Source organism: Gorilla gorilla, chromosome 20 (assembly GCF_029281585.2).
Source record: "Gorilla gorilla gorilla isolate KB3781 chromosome 20, NHGRI_mGorGor1-v2.1_pri, whole genome shotgun sequence".
Taxonomy (NCBI): Eukaryota; Metazoa; Chordata; class Mammalia; order Primates; family Hominidae; genus Gorilla; species Gorilla gorilla.
In genome coordinates this window covers 28,029,363-28,044,352 of record NC_073244.2, presented here as the reverse complement: position 1 = coordinate 28,044,352, position 14,990 = coordinate 28,029,363, and the positions used below count along the sequence as shown (strand labels likewise).

The 14,990-nt window shown below is 44.8% G+C and overlaps 2 protein-coding genes across 2 annotated transcripts in view; both read left to right on the top strand.

Annotated features, from left to right (window-relative positions):
* The window catches only part of LOC115931568 (zinc finger protein 724-like), an 84,345-nt gene that overhangs the window by 57,250 nt on the left and 12,105 nt on the right, over positions 1-14,990 (top strand).
* Positions 11,382-14,440, top strand: LOC115931570 (zinc finger protein 98-like). Its single transcript, XM_055370912.1, has 3 exons — positions 11,382-11,441; positions 13,386-13,512; positions 14,314-14,440. Exons 1-3 carry the CDS (start codon positions 11,382-11,384, stop codon positions 14,415-14,417), a joined length of 291 nt encoding a protein of 96 aa, XP_055226887.1. The 3' UTR covers positions 14,418-14,440.

Genomic DNA, 14,990 nt, shown 5'->3' with positions numbered 1-14,990 from the left:
CTGTGTCCATGTTTCCTTTTCTTTTTTTTTCCTTTTTTTTTTTTTTTTTTTTTTGAGACAGAGTCTCACTCTGTCTCCCAGGCTGGAGTGCAGTGGCACGATCTCGGCTCACTGCAAGCTCCGCCCCCCGGGTTCACGCCATTCTCCTGCCTCAGCCTCCTGAATAGCCTCCCGAATAGGCGCCTGCCACCACGCCCAGCTAATTTTTTTTGTATTTTTTTTTAGTAGAGACGGGGTTTCACTGTGTTAGCCAGGTTGCTCTTGATCTCCTGACCTCGTGATCCACCTGCCTCAGCCTCCCAAAGTGCTGGGATTACGGGCGTGAGCCACTGCGCCCGGCCTCATGTTTTCTTGTTTTTATCTCTTAACTTATAAATGAGAACATGCGTTTGGTTTTCTCTTTCTGTATTAGTTTTCTAAGGTTAATGGGCTTCAGCTCTGTTCATGTTGCTGCAAAGGACATAATCTTGTTCTTTTTTTATGGCCACATAGTATTCCATGATGTTTATGTAACATATTTTCTTTTAAATATTTTATTTTATTTTGGGGGGAGACCTAGGCTGGAGTCTGGGTGCCCATTGTCCTGTGATGGGCACAATCTTGGCTCACTGAAGCCTCAACATCTTGCATTCAAGCAATCCTCCTACCTCAGCTCTCCAAGTAGCTGGGGCTACAGGTGCACGCCACCACAACTGGCTAATTTTTCTTTCTGTATTTTTTGTAGACCAACAAATGTTGCCTTGGTTGGTTTCAAACTCGAACTTAGGCAATCCATCTGTTTTGACCTCCCACAGTCTGGAATTATAAGCATGAGCCACTTTGCCCAGCCATACCATATTTTCTTTATCCAGTCTGCCATTTTTGATGAGCATGTTGATTCCAAGTCTTTGCTATTGTGAATAGTGCCACAGTGAACATGCATGTGCCTGTGTCTATGACAGAATAACTTATATTTCTCTGGGCATATACCCAATTATGAGGTTGCTGGGTCAAATGGTAATTCTGTCTTTAATTCTGTGAGGAATCACCACACTGCTTTTCACGATGGTTGAACTAATTTACACTCCCACCAGCAGTGTATAAGCATTCCCTTTTCTCCACAACCTTGCCAGCATCTGTCATTTTTTAACTTTTGAGTAATAGCCTTTCTGACTGGTGTGAGAAAGTATTTTGCTGTGGTTTTTCTTTGCATATCTCTACTGATTGGTGATGAGCATTTTTTCATATGCTTTTAGCCACACATATGTCTTTTTTTAAAAAGCATCTGTTCAGGCCGGACGTGGTGGCTCATGCCTGTAATCCCAGCACTTTGGGAGGCCGAGGCAGGTGGATCACGACGTCAAGAGTTCAAGACCAGCCTGGCCAACATGGTGAAACCCTGTCTCTACTAAAAATACAAAAATCAGCTGGGCATGGTGGTGCATGGCTGTAATCCCAGCTACTCCGAAAGCTGAGGCGGGAGAATTGCTTGAACCAGCACCTGGGAGGCGGAGGTTGCAGTGAGCTGAGATAGCACCACTGCACTCCAGCCTGGGAGACGGAGCAAGACTCCATCTCAAAAGAAAAAAAGATCTGTTCGTGTCCTTTGCCTACTTTTTAATAAGTTTTTTTAAGTTCATGGATTCTGCATGTTAGATCTTTGTCAGAAGCATAGTTTGCAAATACTTTATTTTTTTATTTTTTTAAAGTTAAAATTTTAAACCATTAGCATAAATTTTACTGTTCATCTTTATGTTGTGCAATGCCAATTTTAGATGCAGATGTAAGAATACACACACACACACATACATACAGAATCACTTCACTGGAATTTCATAGCTTGGGCATATACTTGTATCTTGTTATTACCAGAACAGTGGAAATACTGCACAAAACTGGTTTTGTTTCACTTCTTGGTATGCATACATTCTTTTTTTTTTTAATTTTTTTTTTTTAATTGATCATTCTTGGGTGTTTCTCTCAGAGGGGGATTTGGCAGGGTCATGGGACAACAGTGGAGGGAAGGTCAGCAGACAAACAAGTGAACAGAGGTCTCTGGTTTTCCTAGGCAGAGGACCCTGCGGCCCTCCACAGTGTTGGTGTCCCTGGGTACTTGAGATTAGGGAGTGGTGATGACTCTGAACGAGCATGCTGCCTTCAAGCATCTGTTTAACAAAGCACATCTTGCACCCCCCTTAATCCATTCAACCCTGAGTGGACACAGCACATGTTTCAGAGAGCACATGGTTGGGGGTAAGGTCACAGATCAACAGCATCCCAAGGTAGAAGAATTTTTCTTAGTACAGAACAAAATGAAGTCTCCCATGTCTACTTCTTTCTACACAGACACAGCAACAATCTGATTTCTCTGTCCTTTCCCCCTTTTCTATTCCACAAAACCACCATCGTCATCATGGCCCGTTCTCAATGAGCTGTTGGGTACACCTCCCAGACGGGGTGGTGGCCGGGCAGAGGGGCTCCTCACTTCCCAGAAGGGGTGGCAGGGCAGAGACACCCCCCACCTCCTGGACGGGGCTGCTGGCCGGGCGGGGGCTGACCCCCACCTCCCTCCCGGACGGGCGGCTGGCCGGGCGGGGGCTGAACCCCCCACATCCCTCCTGGACGGGGCGGCTGGCCGGGTGGGGGCTGACCCCCCCCACCTCCCTCCCGGACGGGGCGGCTGGCCGGGCGGGGGCTGACCCCCACCTCCCTCCCGGATGGGGTGGCTGCCGGGCGGAGGGGCTCCTCACTTCTCAGACGGGGTGGCTGCCGGGTGGAGGGGCTCCTCACTTCTCAGACGGGGCGGCTGCCGGGTGGAGGGGCTCCTCACTTCTCAGACAGGGCGGCTGCCGGGCGGAGGATCTCCTCACTTCCCAGACGGGGCGGCCGGGCAGAGATGCTCCTCACCTCCCAGATGGGGTCACGGCCGGGCAGAGGCGCTCCTCACATCCCAGACGGGGCGGCGGGGCAGAGGCGCTCCCCATATCTCAGACGATGGGTGGCCGGGCAGAGATGATCCTCACTTCCTAGACGGGATGGTGGCCAGGAAGAGGCGCTCCTCACTTCCCAGGCTGGGCAGCCGGGCAGAGGGGCTCCTCACATCCCAGACGATGGGCGGCCAGGCAGAGATGCTCCTCACTTCCCAGACAGGGTGGCGGCCGGGCAGAGGCTGCAATCTCAGCACTTTGGGAGGCCAAAGCAGGCGGCTGGGAGGTGGAGGTTGTAGCGAGCTGAGATCACGCCACTGCACTCCAGTCTGGGCAACATCGAGCACTGAGTTAACGAGACTCCGTCTGCAATCCCGGCACCTCAGGAGGCCGAGGCTAGCAGATCACTGGCGGTTAGGAGCTGGAGACCAGCCCGGCCAACACAGCGAAACCCCGTCTCCACCAAAAAATACGAAAACCAGTCAGGCGTGGCGGCGCACGCCTGCAATCGCAGGCACTCAGCAGGCTGAGGCAGGAGAATCAGGCAGGGAGGTTGCAGTGAGCTGAGATGGCAGCAGTACAGTCCAGCTTCGGCTGGGCATCAGAGGGAGACCGTGGAAAGAGAGGGAGAGGGAGACCGTGGGGAGAGGGAGAGGGAGAGGGAGAGCCAAATATTTTATTTTATTCTGTAGGATGCCTGTTTACTCTGTTAATAGTTTCTTTTGCTGTGATAAAGCTCTTTAGTTTAATAAGGTTCCATTTGTCAGTTTTTGCTTTTGTTGCAATTGCTTTTGGTATCTTCTTCATAAAATATCTGCCAGTTTCTATGTCTGGAATGGTATTATTTAGGTTACCTTCCAGGGAATTTTTTTTTTTTTTTATTTTTTGAGTTGGAGTCTCACTCTGTCACCCAGGCTGGAGTGCAATGGCGCAATCTTGGCACACTGCAACCTCTGCCTCCCTGGTTCAAGCAATTCTTCAGCCTCAGCCTCCTGAGTAGCTGGGATTACAGTTGCCTACCACCACACTCGGCTAATTTTTATATATATATATATATATATATATATATATTTTGATCATTCTTGGGTGTTTCTCACAGAGGGGGATTTGGCAGGGTCATAGGACAGTAGTGGAGGGAAGGTCAGCAGACAAACAAGTGAACAAAGGTCTCTGGTTTTCCTAGGCAGAGTGTTTGTGTCCCTGGGTACTTGAGATTAGGGAGTGGTGATGACTCTTAACGAGCATGCTGCCTTCAAGCATCTGGTTAACAAAGCACATCTTGCACCGCCCTTAATCCATTTAACCCTGAGTGGACACAGCACATGTTTCAGAGAGCACAGGGTTGGGGGTAAGGTCATAGATCAACAGGATCCCAAGGCAGAAGAATTTTTCTTAGTACAGAACAAAATGAAAAGTCTCCCATGTCTACTTCTTTCTACACAGACACAGCAACCTTCCGATTTCTCAATCTTTTCCCCACCTTGCCCCCTTTTCTATTCCACAAAACCGCCATTGTCATCATGGCCCGTTCTCAATGAGCTGTTGGGTACACCTCCCAGACGGGGTGGTGGCCGGGCAGAAGGGCTCCTCACTTCCCAGAAGGGGCAGCCGGGCAGAGGCGCCCCTCACCTCCCAGATGGGGCGGCTGGCCGGGCATGGGGCTGACGCCCCCACCTCCCTCCCGGACGGGTCGGCTGGCCGGGCAGAGGGGCTCCTCACTTCCCAGTAGGGGCGGCCAGGCAGAGGCGCCCCTCACCTCCCGGACGGGGCGGCTGGCCAGGCAGGGGGGCTGACCCCCCCACCTCCCTCCCAGACGGGGCGGCTGGCCGGGCAGGGGGGCTGACACCCCCACCTCCCTCCCAGACGGGGCGGCTGGCCGGGCAGGGGGCTGACCCCCCACCTCCCTCCCGGACGGGGTGGCTGGCCGGGCAGAGGGGCTCCTCACTTCCCAGTAGGGGCGGCTGGTTAGAGGCACCCCTCACCTCCTAGACAGGATGGCTGGCTGGGCGGGGGGCTGACCCCCCCACCTCCCTCCCGGACGGGGCGGCTGGCCGGGCGGGGGGCTGACCCCCCACCTCCCTCCCGGACAGGGTGGCTGGCCTGGTGGGGGCTGACCCCCACCTCCCTCCCAGATGGGGTGGCTGCCGGGCGGAGACGCTCCTCACTTCCCAGACGGGGTGGCAGCTGGGCGGAGGGGCTCCTCACTTCTCAGATGGGGCGGTTGCCAGGCGGAGGGTCTCCTCACTTCTCAGACGGGGCGGCCGGGCAGAGACGCTCCTCACCTCCCAGACGGGGTCGCGGCCGGGCCGAGGCACTCCTTACATCTCAGATGGGGCGGCAGGGCAGAGGCGCTCCCCACATCTCAGACGATGGGCGGCCGGGCACAGACGCTCCTCACTTCCTAGATGGGATGGCGGCCGGGAAGAGGCACTCCTCACTTCCCAGGTGGGATGGCGGCTGGGCAGAGATGCTCCTCACTTTCCAGACTGGGCAGCCAGGCAGAGGGGCTCCTCACATCCCAGACGATGGGCGGCCAGGCAGAGATGCTCCTCACTTCCCAGACAGGGTGGCAGCTGGGCAGAGGCTGCAATCTCCACACTTTGGGGGGCCAAGGCAGGCGGCTGGGAGGTGGAGGTTGTAGCCAGCCGAGATCACGCCACTGCACTCCAGCCTGGGCGCCATTGAGCACTGAGTTAACGAGACTCCGTCTGCAATCCCGGCACCTTGGGAGGCCGAGCCTGGCGGATCACTCGCGGTTAGGAGCTGGAGACCAGCCCGGCCATCACAGCGAAACCCCATCTCCACCAAAAAAATTTGAAAACCAGTCAGGCATGGCGGCGCGCGCCTGCAATCGCAGGCACTCGGCAGGCTGAGGCAGGAGAATCAGGCAGGGAGGTTGCAGTGAGCCGAGATGGCAGCAGTACAGTCCAGCTTTGGCTCGGCATGAGAGGGAGACCGTGGAAAGGGGAGAGGGAGAGGGAGCCTGTGGAAAGGGGAGCGGGAGCGGGAGGGGAGGGGGAGGGGGAGCTAATTTTTATATTTTTAGTATAGACACAGTTTCGCCATGTTGGCCAGCCTGGTTGCGAACTCCTGACCTCAGGTGATCCGCCTGCCTTGACCTCCCAAAGTACTGGGATTACATGCGTGAGCTCCACACCCGGCCTATTTTTTTTAATATAATTTTAAATTTTACATTTAAGTCTTTAGTTTATCTTGAGTTGATTTTTGTATGTGGTGTAAGGAAGCGGTCCATTTTCAGTCTTCTATGTAGTGCTAGCTAGTTATCCCAGCACCATTTATTAAATAGAGAATTCTTCACACATTCTTCTCATCAGCTTTGTCAAAAATCAGATGGTTGTAAATGGGTGGCATTTCTGAGCTCTCTCTATCACATTGGTCTGTAAGTCTGCTTTTGTACCAGTACCATGCTGCTTTGGGTTTCTATAGCCTTGTAATATAGTTTGAAGTCAGGTAATGTAATGCCTCTAGTTTTGTTCTTTTTGATTAGGATTGGTTGGCTATTTGGGGTTTTGTTTGTTTGTTTGTTCCATGTAAATTTTAAAATAGTGTTTGTTAGTTCTGTTCAGAATGTTTTGGTAGTTTGATAGGAATAGCATTAAATCTGTAAATTTCATTAGGCCTCATACCTTTTTTTTTTTTTTGAAACAAGCTGCCACTCTGTCACCCAGGTTAGAGCTCAGTGGCCCCATCTCGGCTCACTGCAACCTTCATCTCCCTGGTTCAAGCAATTCTGCCACCTTAGACTCCCATGTAGTTGGTACTACAGGTGTGCACCAAGATGCCTGGCTAATTTTCGTATTTTTTGGTGGAGACGGGGTTTCACCATTTTGGCCAGTCCAGTCCTGAACTCCTGACCTCAAATTACCTACCCATCTCTGCCTCCCAAAGAAGTGCTGGGATTGTAGGCGATGGTCACCATGCCAGGCCAGTATGACCATTCTTGTAGAGATCTTTCACCTCCTTAGTTAGCTGTATTTCTAGATATTTTATTCTTTTGTGTCGATTGTGAATGAGATTGTGTTTTGATTTGGCTTTTGGCTTGGATGCTGTTGAAGTACAGGGATGCTACTGATTTTTGTACATTTCCTTTGTATCCTGAAACTTTGCTGGAGTTGTTTGTTGGTTTAAAGAGCTTTTCCACCAAGACTAGAGGGTTTTCTAGATACAGAAAGATGTCATCTGCCAACAGCATTAGTTTTATTTCCTCTCTTCCTGTTTGTACCTTTCGTTTCTTTCCCTTGCCTGACTGCTGTGGCCAGGACTTCCAATTCCATGTTGAATAAAAGTGGTAAGAGAAGACATCTTTGTCTTATGTCAGTTTTTAAGAAGGAATGCTTCCAGCTTGCTTCCATTGAGTATTTTGGCTGTGGATTTGTCACAGATAACTTATTATTTTGAAGTATGTACCTTCAATGCCTAGTTTGTTGAGGGTTTTAAACATGAAAGATGTTAATTTTTATTGAAAGCTTTTTCAGCATCTATTGAGATAATCTTGTGGTTTTTGCCTTTAGTTCTGTTTAAGTGATGAATCACATTTATTGATTTGTTTATGTTGAACCAACCTTGATTCCAGGAATAAAGTCTACTTGATCATAGTGGATTAGCTTGTTGATGTGCTGCTGCATTTGGGTTTTTTTGAATCAGTATTCATGAAGGATTTTGGCCTGAAGTTTTCTTTTTTTGCTTTATCTTTACCAGGTTTTGGTATCAGAATGATGGCTCTTATTATATAATGAGCTAGGGAGGAGTCCCTCCTCAATTTTTTGTAATAGTTTTAGGAAGTATAATACCAGCTTTTCTTTGTACATCTGGTGGAATTCAGCTGTGAATCTGTGTGGTCCTGTGCTTTTTTTGGCTGGTAGGCTATTTACTACTAATTCAATTTTGGAGCTTGTTATTGTTCTATTCTGGGCTTTAATTTCTTTTTGTTTAATATTAGGAGGATGTATTTGTCCAGAAATTTATCCATTTCTTTTAGATTTTTTAGTTTGTGTGCATAGAGGTGTTCATAGTAGACTTCAGTAGTTACTTGCATTTTTGTGGGGTCAGTGGTAATGTCCCATTTGTCATTTCTTGTGTTTATTTGAATCTTCTTCATTAATCTTGCTAGTGGTTTATTTGGATCTTCTTCACTAATCTTGCTAGTGGTTTATTTATCTTATTGATTTATTTAAAAGATTTAACTCCTGGATTTCTTGATCTTTTGAATCACTTTTTTTTTTTTTTTGAGACAGAGTCTTGCTCTGTTGCCCAGGCTGGAGTGCTTTGACACAATCTTGGCTCACTGCAATCTCCGCCTCCCAAGTTCAAGCAGTTCTTCTCCTGCCTCAGCCTCCTAGGTAGCTGGGATTACAGGCATGCACCACCACACCCAGCTAATTTTTTGTATTTTTAGTAGAGATGGGGTTTCACCATGTTGGTCAGGCCAGTCTCAAACTCTTGACCTCGTGATCCATCCGCCTCAGCCTCCCAAAGTGCTGGGATTACAAGCGTGAGCCACCGCACCTGGCCTTGTATGACTTTTTATGTCTAAATCTCCTTCACTTCTGATCTGAGTTTGGTTATTTCTTGTCTTCTGCTAGCTTAGGGGTTGGTTTGCTCTTGCTTCTCTCATTCTTTTATTTATGATGTTAAATTGTTAAATTGAAATCTTTCTGCCTTTTTGATGTGAGCATTTAATCCTGTAAATTCCCCTTTTAACCTCACATTAGCTGTGTTGGAGAGATTCTAGTATGCTGTATCACTGTTCTCATTTGTTTTAAAGAACTTCTTGATTTGTGCCTTAATTTCATTATTTACCCAAAAGTCATTCAGATGAAGGTTGTTTAATTTTCGTGTAATTGTATCTTTTCAAGTGTTTTTCTTTGTGTTGAATTATATCTTTATGAAGCTGTGGTCTAAATGAGCATTTGGTATGATTTTGGGATTACTGAATTTGCCAAGGATTATTGTATTTCTGATTGTGTGGTCAATTTTAGAGTGTGTCACACGTGATAATGAGAAGAATGTATACTATGTTGGTTTTAGATGGAGAGTTTTATAAATGTCTATTAGGACTATTTGGTCAAGTGTTGAGTTTAGGTCCTATGTCTTTGTTAATTTTCTGTCTCAGTGATTTGTCTAATAGTGTCAGTGGGGTGTTGTATTATTGTGTCAGAACTGACATCTCTTCATAGGACTTGCTTTATTCATGTGCACCCATAGATTTTTTTAAAACACTTTCTCTCTTCTGCTTTTTTCTTCATAAACATTCTTTTAAGTGCACACAGGGTGCCCGAGGTTACTATTTAAATGCGTGAATCCCGTGTCTACTGAAATTCAGATGTCCAAGAATTCAAGAGCACATCCAGAGACTTGGCTATCATAGCCAACTGGAAATACCCCTGTGGCATAGAGAACAGAATTCCATATAGGGTCCAATGTGTACTCCAGTTCTGTTCAGATTCACCCTTTTTGGAGGCCTTATTAGATCTGACCCAGCCCTGGAGTGTTGCCTGTCAAAATTGATTAGAAGAGATGAGTTTTTGCTGGGGAATTCTGGTGCCTTTCTAGAGCTGGTGCTCACGATTTCCTGAAACCCAAAAGCAGATAAATAGGAAAAATAAAGTATGTATTTTAGGGTCTTAATTTTTATTAAAACCAGTGCTTGCAGAGACATTCCATTTAGCAACTTGTTTTCTATTCCTGCAGATCCAGTAGTTGTTCCACAAGTCACAAAAATTAAATATAAACACTATAAAAATTTGTCTAAACTCTATTAAACTTTTCCTTTCTATATTCCTCTCCTCTGTTCTATGTTTAGCTGTTATTCTCTACAGTTTTTTAAAAATCAATAATAGAGAAACAGAAGAGGAAATAAAAATGCTGGGCCCTTTATCTAAATTTGGGGAATTGTTAATCTCTTAGTACCAACTTTCAGGGTGTTTTGAGGATTAAGTCATATAATGTGTTATTCCCAGCACAGTGCTTTGTAACATACTCTTGAGCACATAGCAAACATTGCAATAGTACACATGTACATGTTGTTTTTCTAATGCAGACTCATTCAGACACTGCTGCCTTCTGTTTCCTCTGTAAACTTTTAAAGAGCCAGGAAAGAATATGAAACTTTAGGATGGAGATTGGTTGTCTTCATTTGTACCAGAAGTATTTGTGTTATAACAAGAGTGCTGAGTGTAAGGGACTCTGTGCTGTGCCTTTCTCTTTTTTTTTTTTTTTTTTTTTTTTGAGATGGAGTCTCACTCTGTCACCCAGTCTGGAGTTCAGTGGCATAATCTCGGCTCACTGCAACCTCTGTCTCCTGGGTTCAAGTCATTCTCCCTGCCTCAGCCTCCCAAGCAGCTGGGATTATAGGCACCTGCCACCACCTCCAGCTAATTTTTGTATTTTCAGTAGAGACAGGGTTTCGCCATGTGGGCCAGGCTGGTCTGGAACTCCTGATCTCAGTTGATGTGCCCGCCTCGGTCTCCTAAGGTGCTGGGATTACAGGTGTGAGCCACTGCACCTGGCCTGTGCCTGCTTTCTCTAACTAATGCCAATAATGAGTCCAGGAGTAGCAACATCAGCATTGACAGAGGACTGGTTTAAAACTCTCATTTGGACCCTTTCCAAACCTCAGAATCTCATTACATAAAATGGGGCTAAATTTACAAGTGATTTTTGAGCTCATTAAAGCTTGAGAGGTCCAAGCTGGCCAACCCTGTCTCTACTAAAAATACCAAAATTTGGCCGGGCACGGTGGCTCACACCTGTAATCCCAGCTCTACTAAAAATACAAAAAATTAGCTGGGCATGGTGGCAGGTGCCTGTAGTCCCAGCTACTCAGGAGGCTGAGGCAAGAGAATGGCCTGAACCTGGGAGGCAGAGCTTGCAATGAGCTGAGATTGCACCACTGCACTCCAGCCTGGGCAACAGAGTGAGACTGTGTCTCAAAAAAAAAAAAAAAATTAGATGGACATGGTGGCTCATGCCTGTAATCCCAGCTACTTGGGAGGCTGAGGCATGAGAATCACTTGAACCTGGGAGGCGGAGGCTGCAGTGACCCAAGATCATGCCATTGCACTCCAGCCTGGGCGACAGAGCGAGACTCTGTCTCAAAAAAAAAAAAAAAAAAAAGCTTGAGAGGTAATGCCAATTTGCAGAAAACTCTTTACTTGTGCCCTTTCCACAGGTTCTGTTTATTGTTCTGGGGGGAAGCATCCATGTTGTTTTAATTAACTAGCTCATGTGACTCTAAGTTGAGGCCAGAATCAGGTATGAGGGCTTCAAGATACATTCATGAGAGGTAAATTCCACCTTTGCACTAAAGGGTGGTCACAGGCCCTGCTCGTTGTTTGGGTTTGGTTGGGACAGGGCAGTTGGCCACATTTTCATTACTGTAGCAGAAATTGCTGGTGTCTGTGGCAGGGGAGGGCACCTGAGGACAGGAAAGGAGAAACTTACATTTTTAGCTTCATGGAGCAGCTCTTTGTTCCTGAATCTCTTCTGTTAGACAGAAATGGGGGGACTTTTTCTGTAAGCCTTGGTTCTTCTGCCTGTGAGTGTGGTGGTAGCAGGTAAACAGGCAGTGCTGACACCTTTAAGGGCATATTCTCAAGATGCAGGTATAATTTGTCCAGAGAATCTCATCTGAGCAGGAATTTCAGAGGAGGAGGAGAAAGAAGAAAAAATGGCCTTTTTTTTTTTTTTCAGCTAAACATGTCTCAAATCATCTGTGTCCACTTTTCCTCCTGGTATACCATGCGTTTAGTACTTGCAAACTTTTACTTTTTACTTGTGCTTTTCCTCCTTAATGAGTTTAACTACTTTTTAAAATCATTATGGTAGTCAAGGGTCTCTGAAAAATATTTTTTATATATCAGAGTTTTTTTTTTTTACATTCTCTACATCATGGCTTATATACCATGCAAAATTTTCACTATGAATTTATAAGTTGCAATGTTAAAAATGTTCCCTTCATTGCTGTTGAACATGGGAAGGTGTGGATACTCAATATTCCTCTTCGTAAAAGCTGGGATTCTTAGTGTAGATGGAGAATGTGTAGTGTGAAGGTTTGATCTGTGTTCTCTATTAGCTCTATACAGAACAGGATTAAGAAAATGCTTATTTAAACAGGATGACATTTATTACCGAAAATGTTCTGGAAAAAAATATTAGGAGATACCTGCTCTCTAGAGTGCTTAAGAAAGACTACTTAAAATCACTATTAAAAGTTACAGGACATGGGAGATATCTGTATCTTGAACTTTGCATAAAACTGATGGTTCTTTTTTTTTTTTTTTTTTTGAGACAGAGTCTAGCTCTGTCTCCCAGGCTGGAGTGCAGTGGTGTGATCTCGGCTTACTGTAAACTCCGCCTCCCAGGTTCACGCCATACTCTCGCCTCAGCCTCCCAAGTAGCTGGGACTACAGGCACCTGCCACCACACCCAGCTAATTTTTTATTTTTAATTTTTAGGAGAGACGGGGTTTCACCATGTTAGCCAGGATGGTCTCAATCTCCTGACCTTTATCAAGTGCTGGGATTAAAGGCGTGAGCCACTGCACGTGTCCAAAACTGATGGTTCTTTATGGTTAAATTCAGACTATAATTTGCTTTTGGGGAGGCAGTATCACAGCAGTGATGCTGTGTCTTTTTGTGTGTAGCAGCACATCGTAAAAACTTGTCCTAGTGCACTTGATGTTAGTGATTCACTTGGTTAAAGAGCTCTCTCACAGATTTTTTCACTGTAGAGTTAATTATGTTTCTTTTTATTATTAAGTATCTTTATGCAGCTGATGTGCATAAATCATCATATTTAATCTGGCGGCTGCCCTTCTTTCTTAGGTTTTCTTTGCTTATATCTGTCTTTGGAAAATGAAGGCTCTCATCTTTGTACAGGCCAGAAAAACCGGGAAAAATACTTTCACTTACTGGATGTCTGAGAAAATAGTATTTTTGGGTCTAAAACATTGGTATTACTGGTGGGCTTGTTAGAAATTCAGCAACTCAAACTTTATTCCAGATCTTCTGAAAAAATAATCTGCATTAACAAGATTTTCAGTTTATTGTACACATTAAAATTTGAAAGGTATTTGCTAACTCAGCATGTCTCTTTGATCTGACAAATATGCACAGTTCATTCTGTATGGTGTAAATATAGCACTAAAAAATGTACATGTTTGTGTTCATGCCTCTAATTTAAAACTTCATTATTCAGAAAAATATCACATATACCCTGATGTTGTGGATCTTATGCCATTGTTTTTTCTCAGATTGGAGAATACATCAGGGAATACTTCTGTGTTGAAAATTATTTTATTGGATAATTTCAGTCACTCCTGTAAGTCCAGAACCAGTTCTTTCATTTCACACTGAGTCAAATTTAAAATTCTGCCCATGGTCACTTTCTAAATGTGTATGTGTGTGTGTGTGTGTGTGTGTTGCGTGTTTGTGTGTGTTGTGTGTGATTTCTTTTCAGAGACCATTGACATTTAGGGATGTGGCCATAGAATTCTCCCTGGAAGAGTGGCAATGCCTGGACACAACACAGCAGAATTTATATAGAAATGTGATGTTAGAAAACTACAGATACCTGGTCTTCCTCGGTGAGGATAATAATTTCTAATATACCCTAAATGTTTCATTTCTTTGTAGAGTGTTTTTTGGTAATTTATGCTTTGCACAAATTATTTTCAGATCCCTGTTTTCAAGAAAATCTTGGGGATTTGTCCGTGTAAAAAAGAATGCCTTCGTGATGTTACATCTTGACCTGAGCATTCTACATTCCTGAGCTGATCTGAATACTTCAATCTAAATTAGTGGTAATTCCAGAAATTTAGTGGCATAAAATACTGTTGCCCACAGCTTAAAATCTGAGTGCCATCATCAATTTTTGATTTAGTAGTACCAGGTACTAAAATTAAAAACCTACACATTTAAAATATTTTCTAAATATTTAGGAATTTCTGTTATAAATTAGTATTTTGGGGTTAACTTACTAGAATATTCTTTGTTTTTTTTTTTTTTTTGAGATGGAGTCTCACTGTGTAGCCCAGGCTGGAGTGCAATGGTGTGATCTCAGCTCATTGCAACCTCTGCTTTCTGGGTTCAAGCGATTCTCCTGCCTCAGCCTCTGGAGTAGCTGGGACTGCAGGTGTGTGTCACCACGCCTAGCTAATTTTTTGTATTTTTAGTGGAGACGGGGTTTCACTGTGTTAGCCAGGATGGTCTCAATTTCCTGACCTTGTGATCTGCCCGCCTCAGCCTCCCAAAGTGCTGGGATTACAGGCATGAGCCAATGCACCCAGCCCTAGAATATTCTGTTACATTCTCTTTACTGAGCACATTACTAAGTTGGTAATTACAGAATATATGCAAATTTATGTTATTTATTTTTAATAAAACAGGTATTGCTGCCTCTAAGCCAGATTTAATCACCTGTCTGGAGAAAGAAGAAGAGCCCTGGAATATGAAGAGACACGAGATGGTAGATGAAACCCCAGGTAGGTGAGAGTGAACACAACAGATGACACAGTTGAGAGGTCCAAAGGTCAAGGAGAAAAGCCAGTTTTTAAAATGTGATTTGGGAAGCTGTGTTTCAAAAGAAATAGTTTCTGAAAGCTGTTTTTTGTTTTTGTTTTTTAATTTTTGTCTTACTTAGGGGCATTTTCTGTCTTAGGCTTTTAAATTCTGTGAGGATTCTATTTTCCCTTAAGTGAACTGCCTTCAAATTTACAGTGAGCACCAAAGTCTTCGTTGTGGCATATAAGAGACTGTGCAATTTGACTGTTTCTTCATTATTTTTGGGGACACACAAATATCTGCATAATTTTGAGAAATTCTATGTTAAACTGTTTTTTAAGTTCTCTTTTTGCATCCTGTCTGAAATGTGTGAGAGTAGTGATTTCAGTTCCATTAGGGGTTTTTTTGTTGTTGTTAATTTTTTTCTGTATATTCCATCATGTTTGTATTACTATAGTCTTGAAATATAGTTTGAAATTATAAAGTAGGATGTCTCTCTGCTTTGTTCATTTTTTTCAAGATTGCTTTGGGTATTCAAAGTTTATTGTAGTTTCATGCAAAT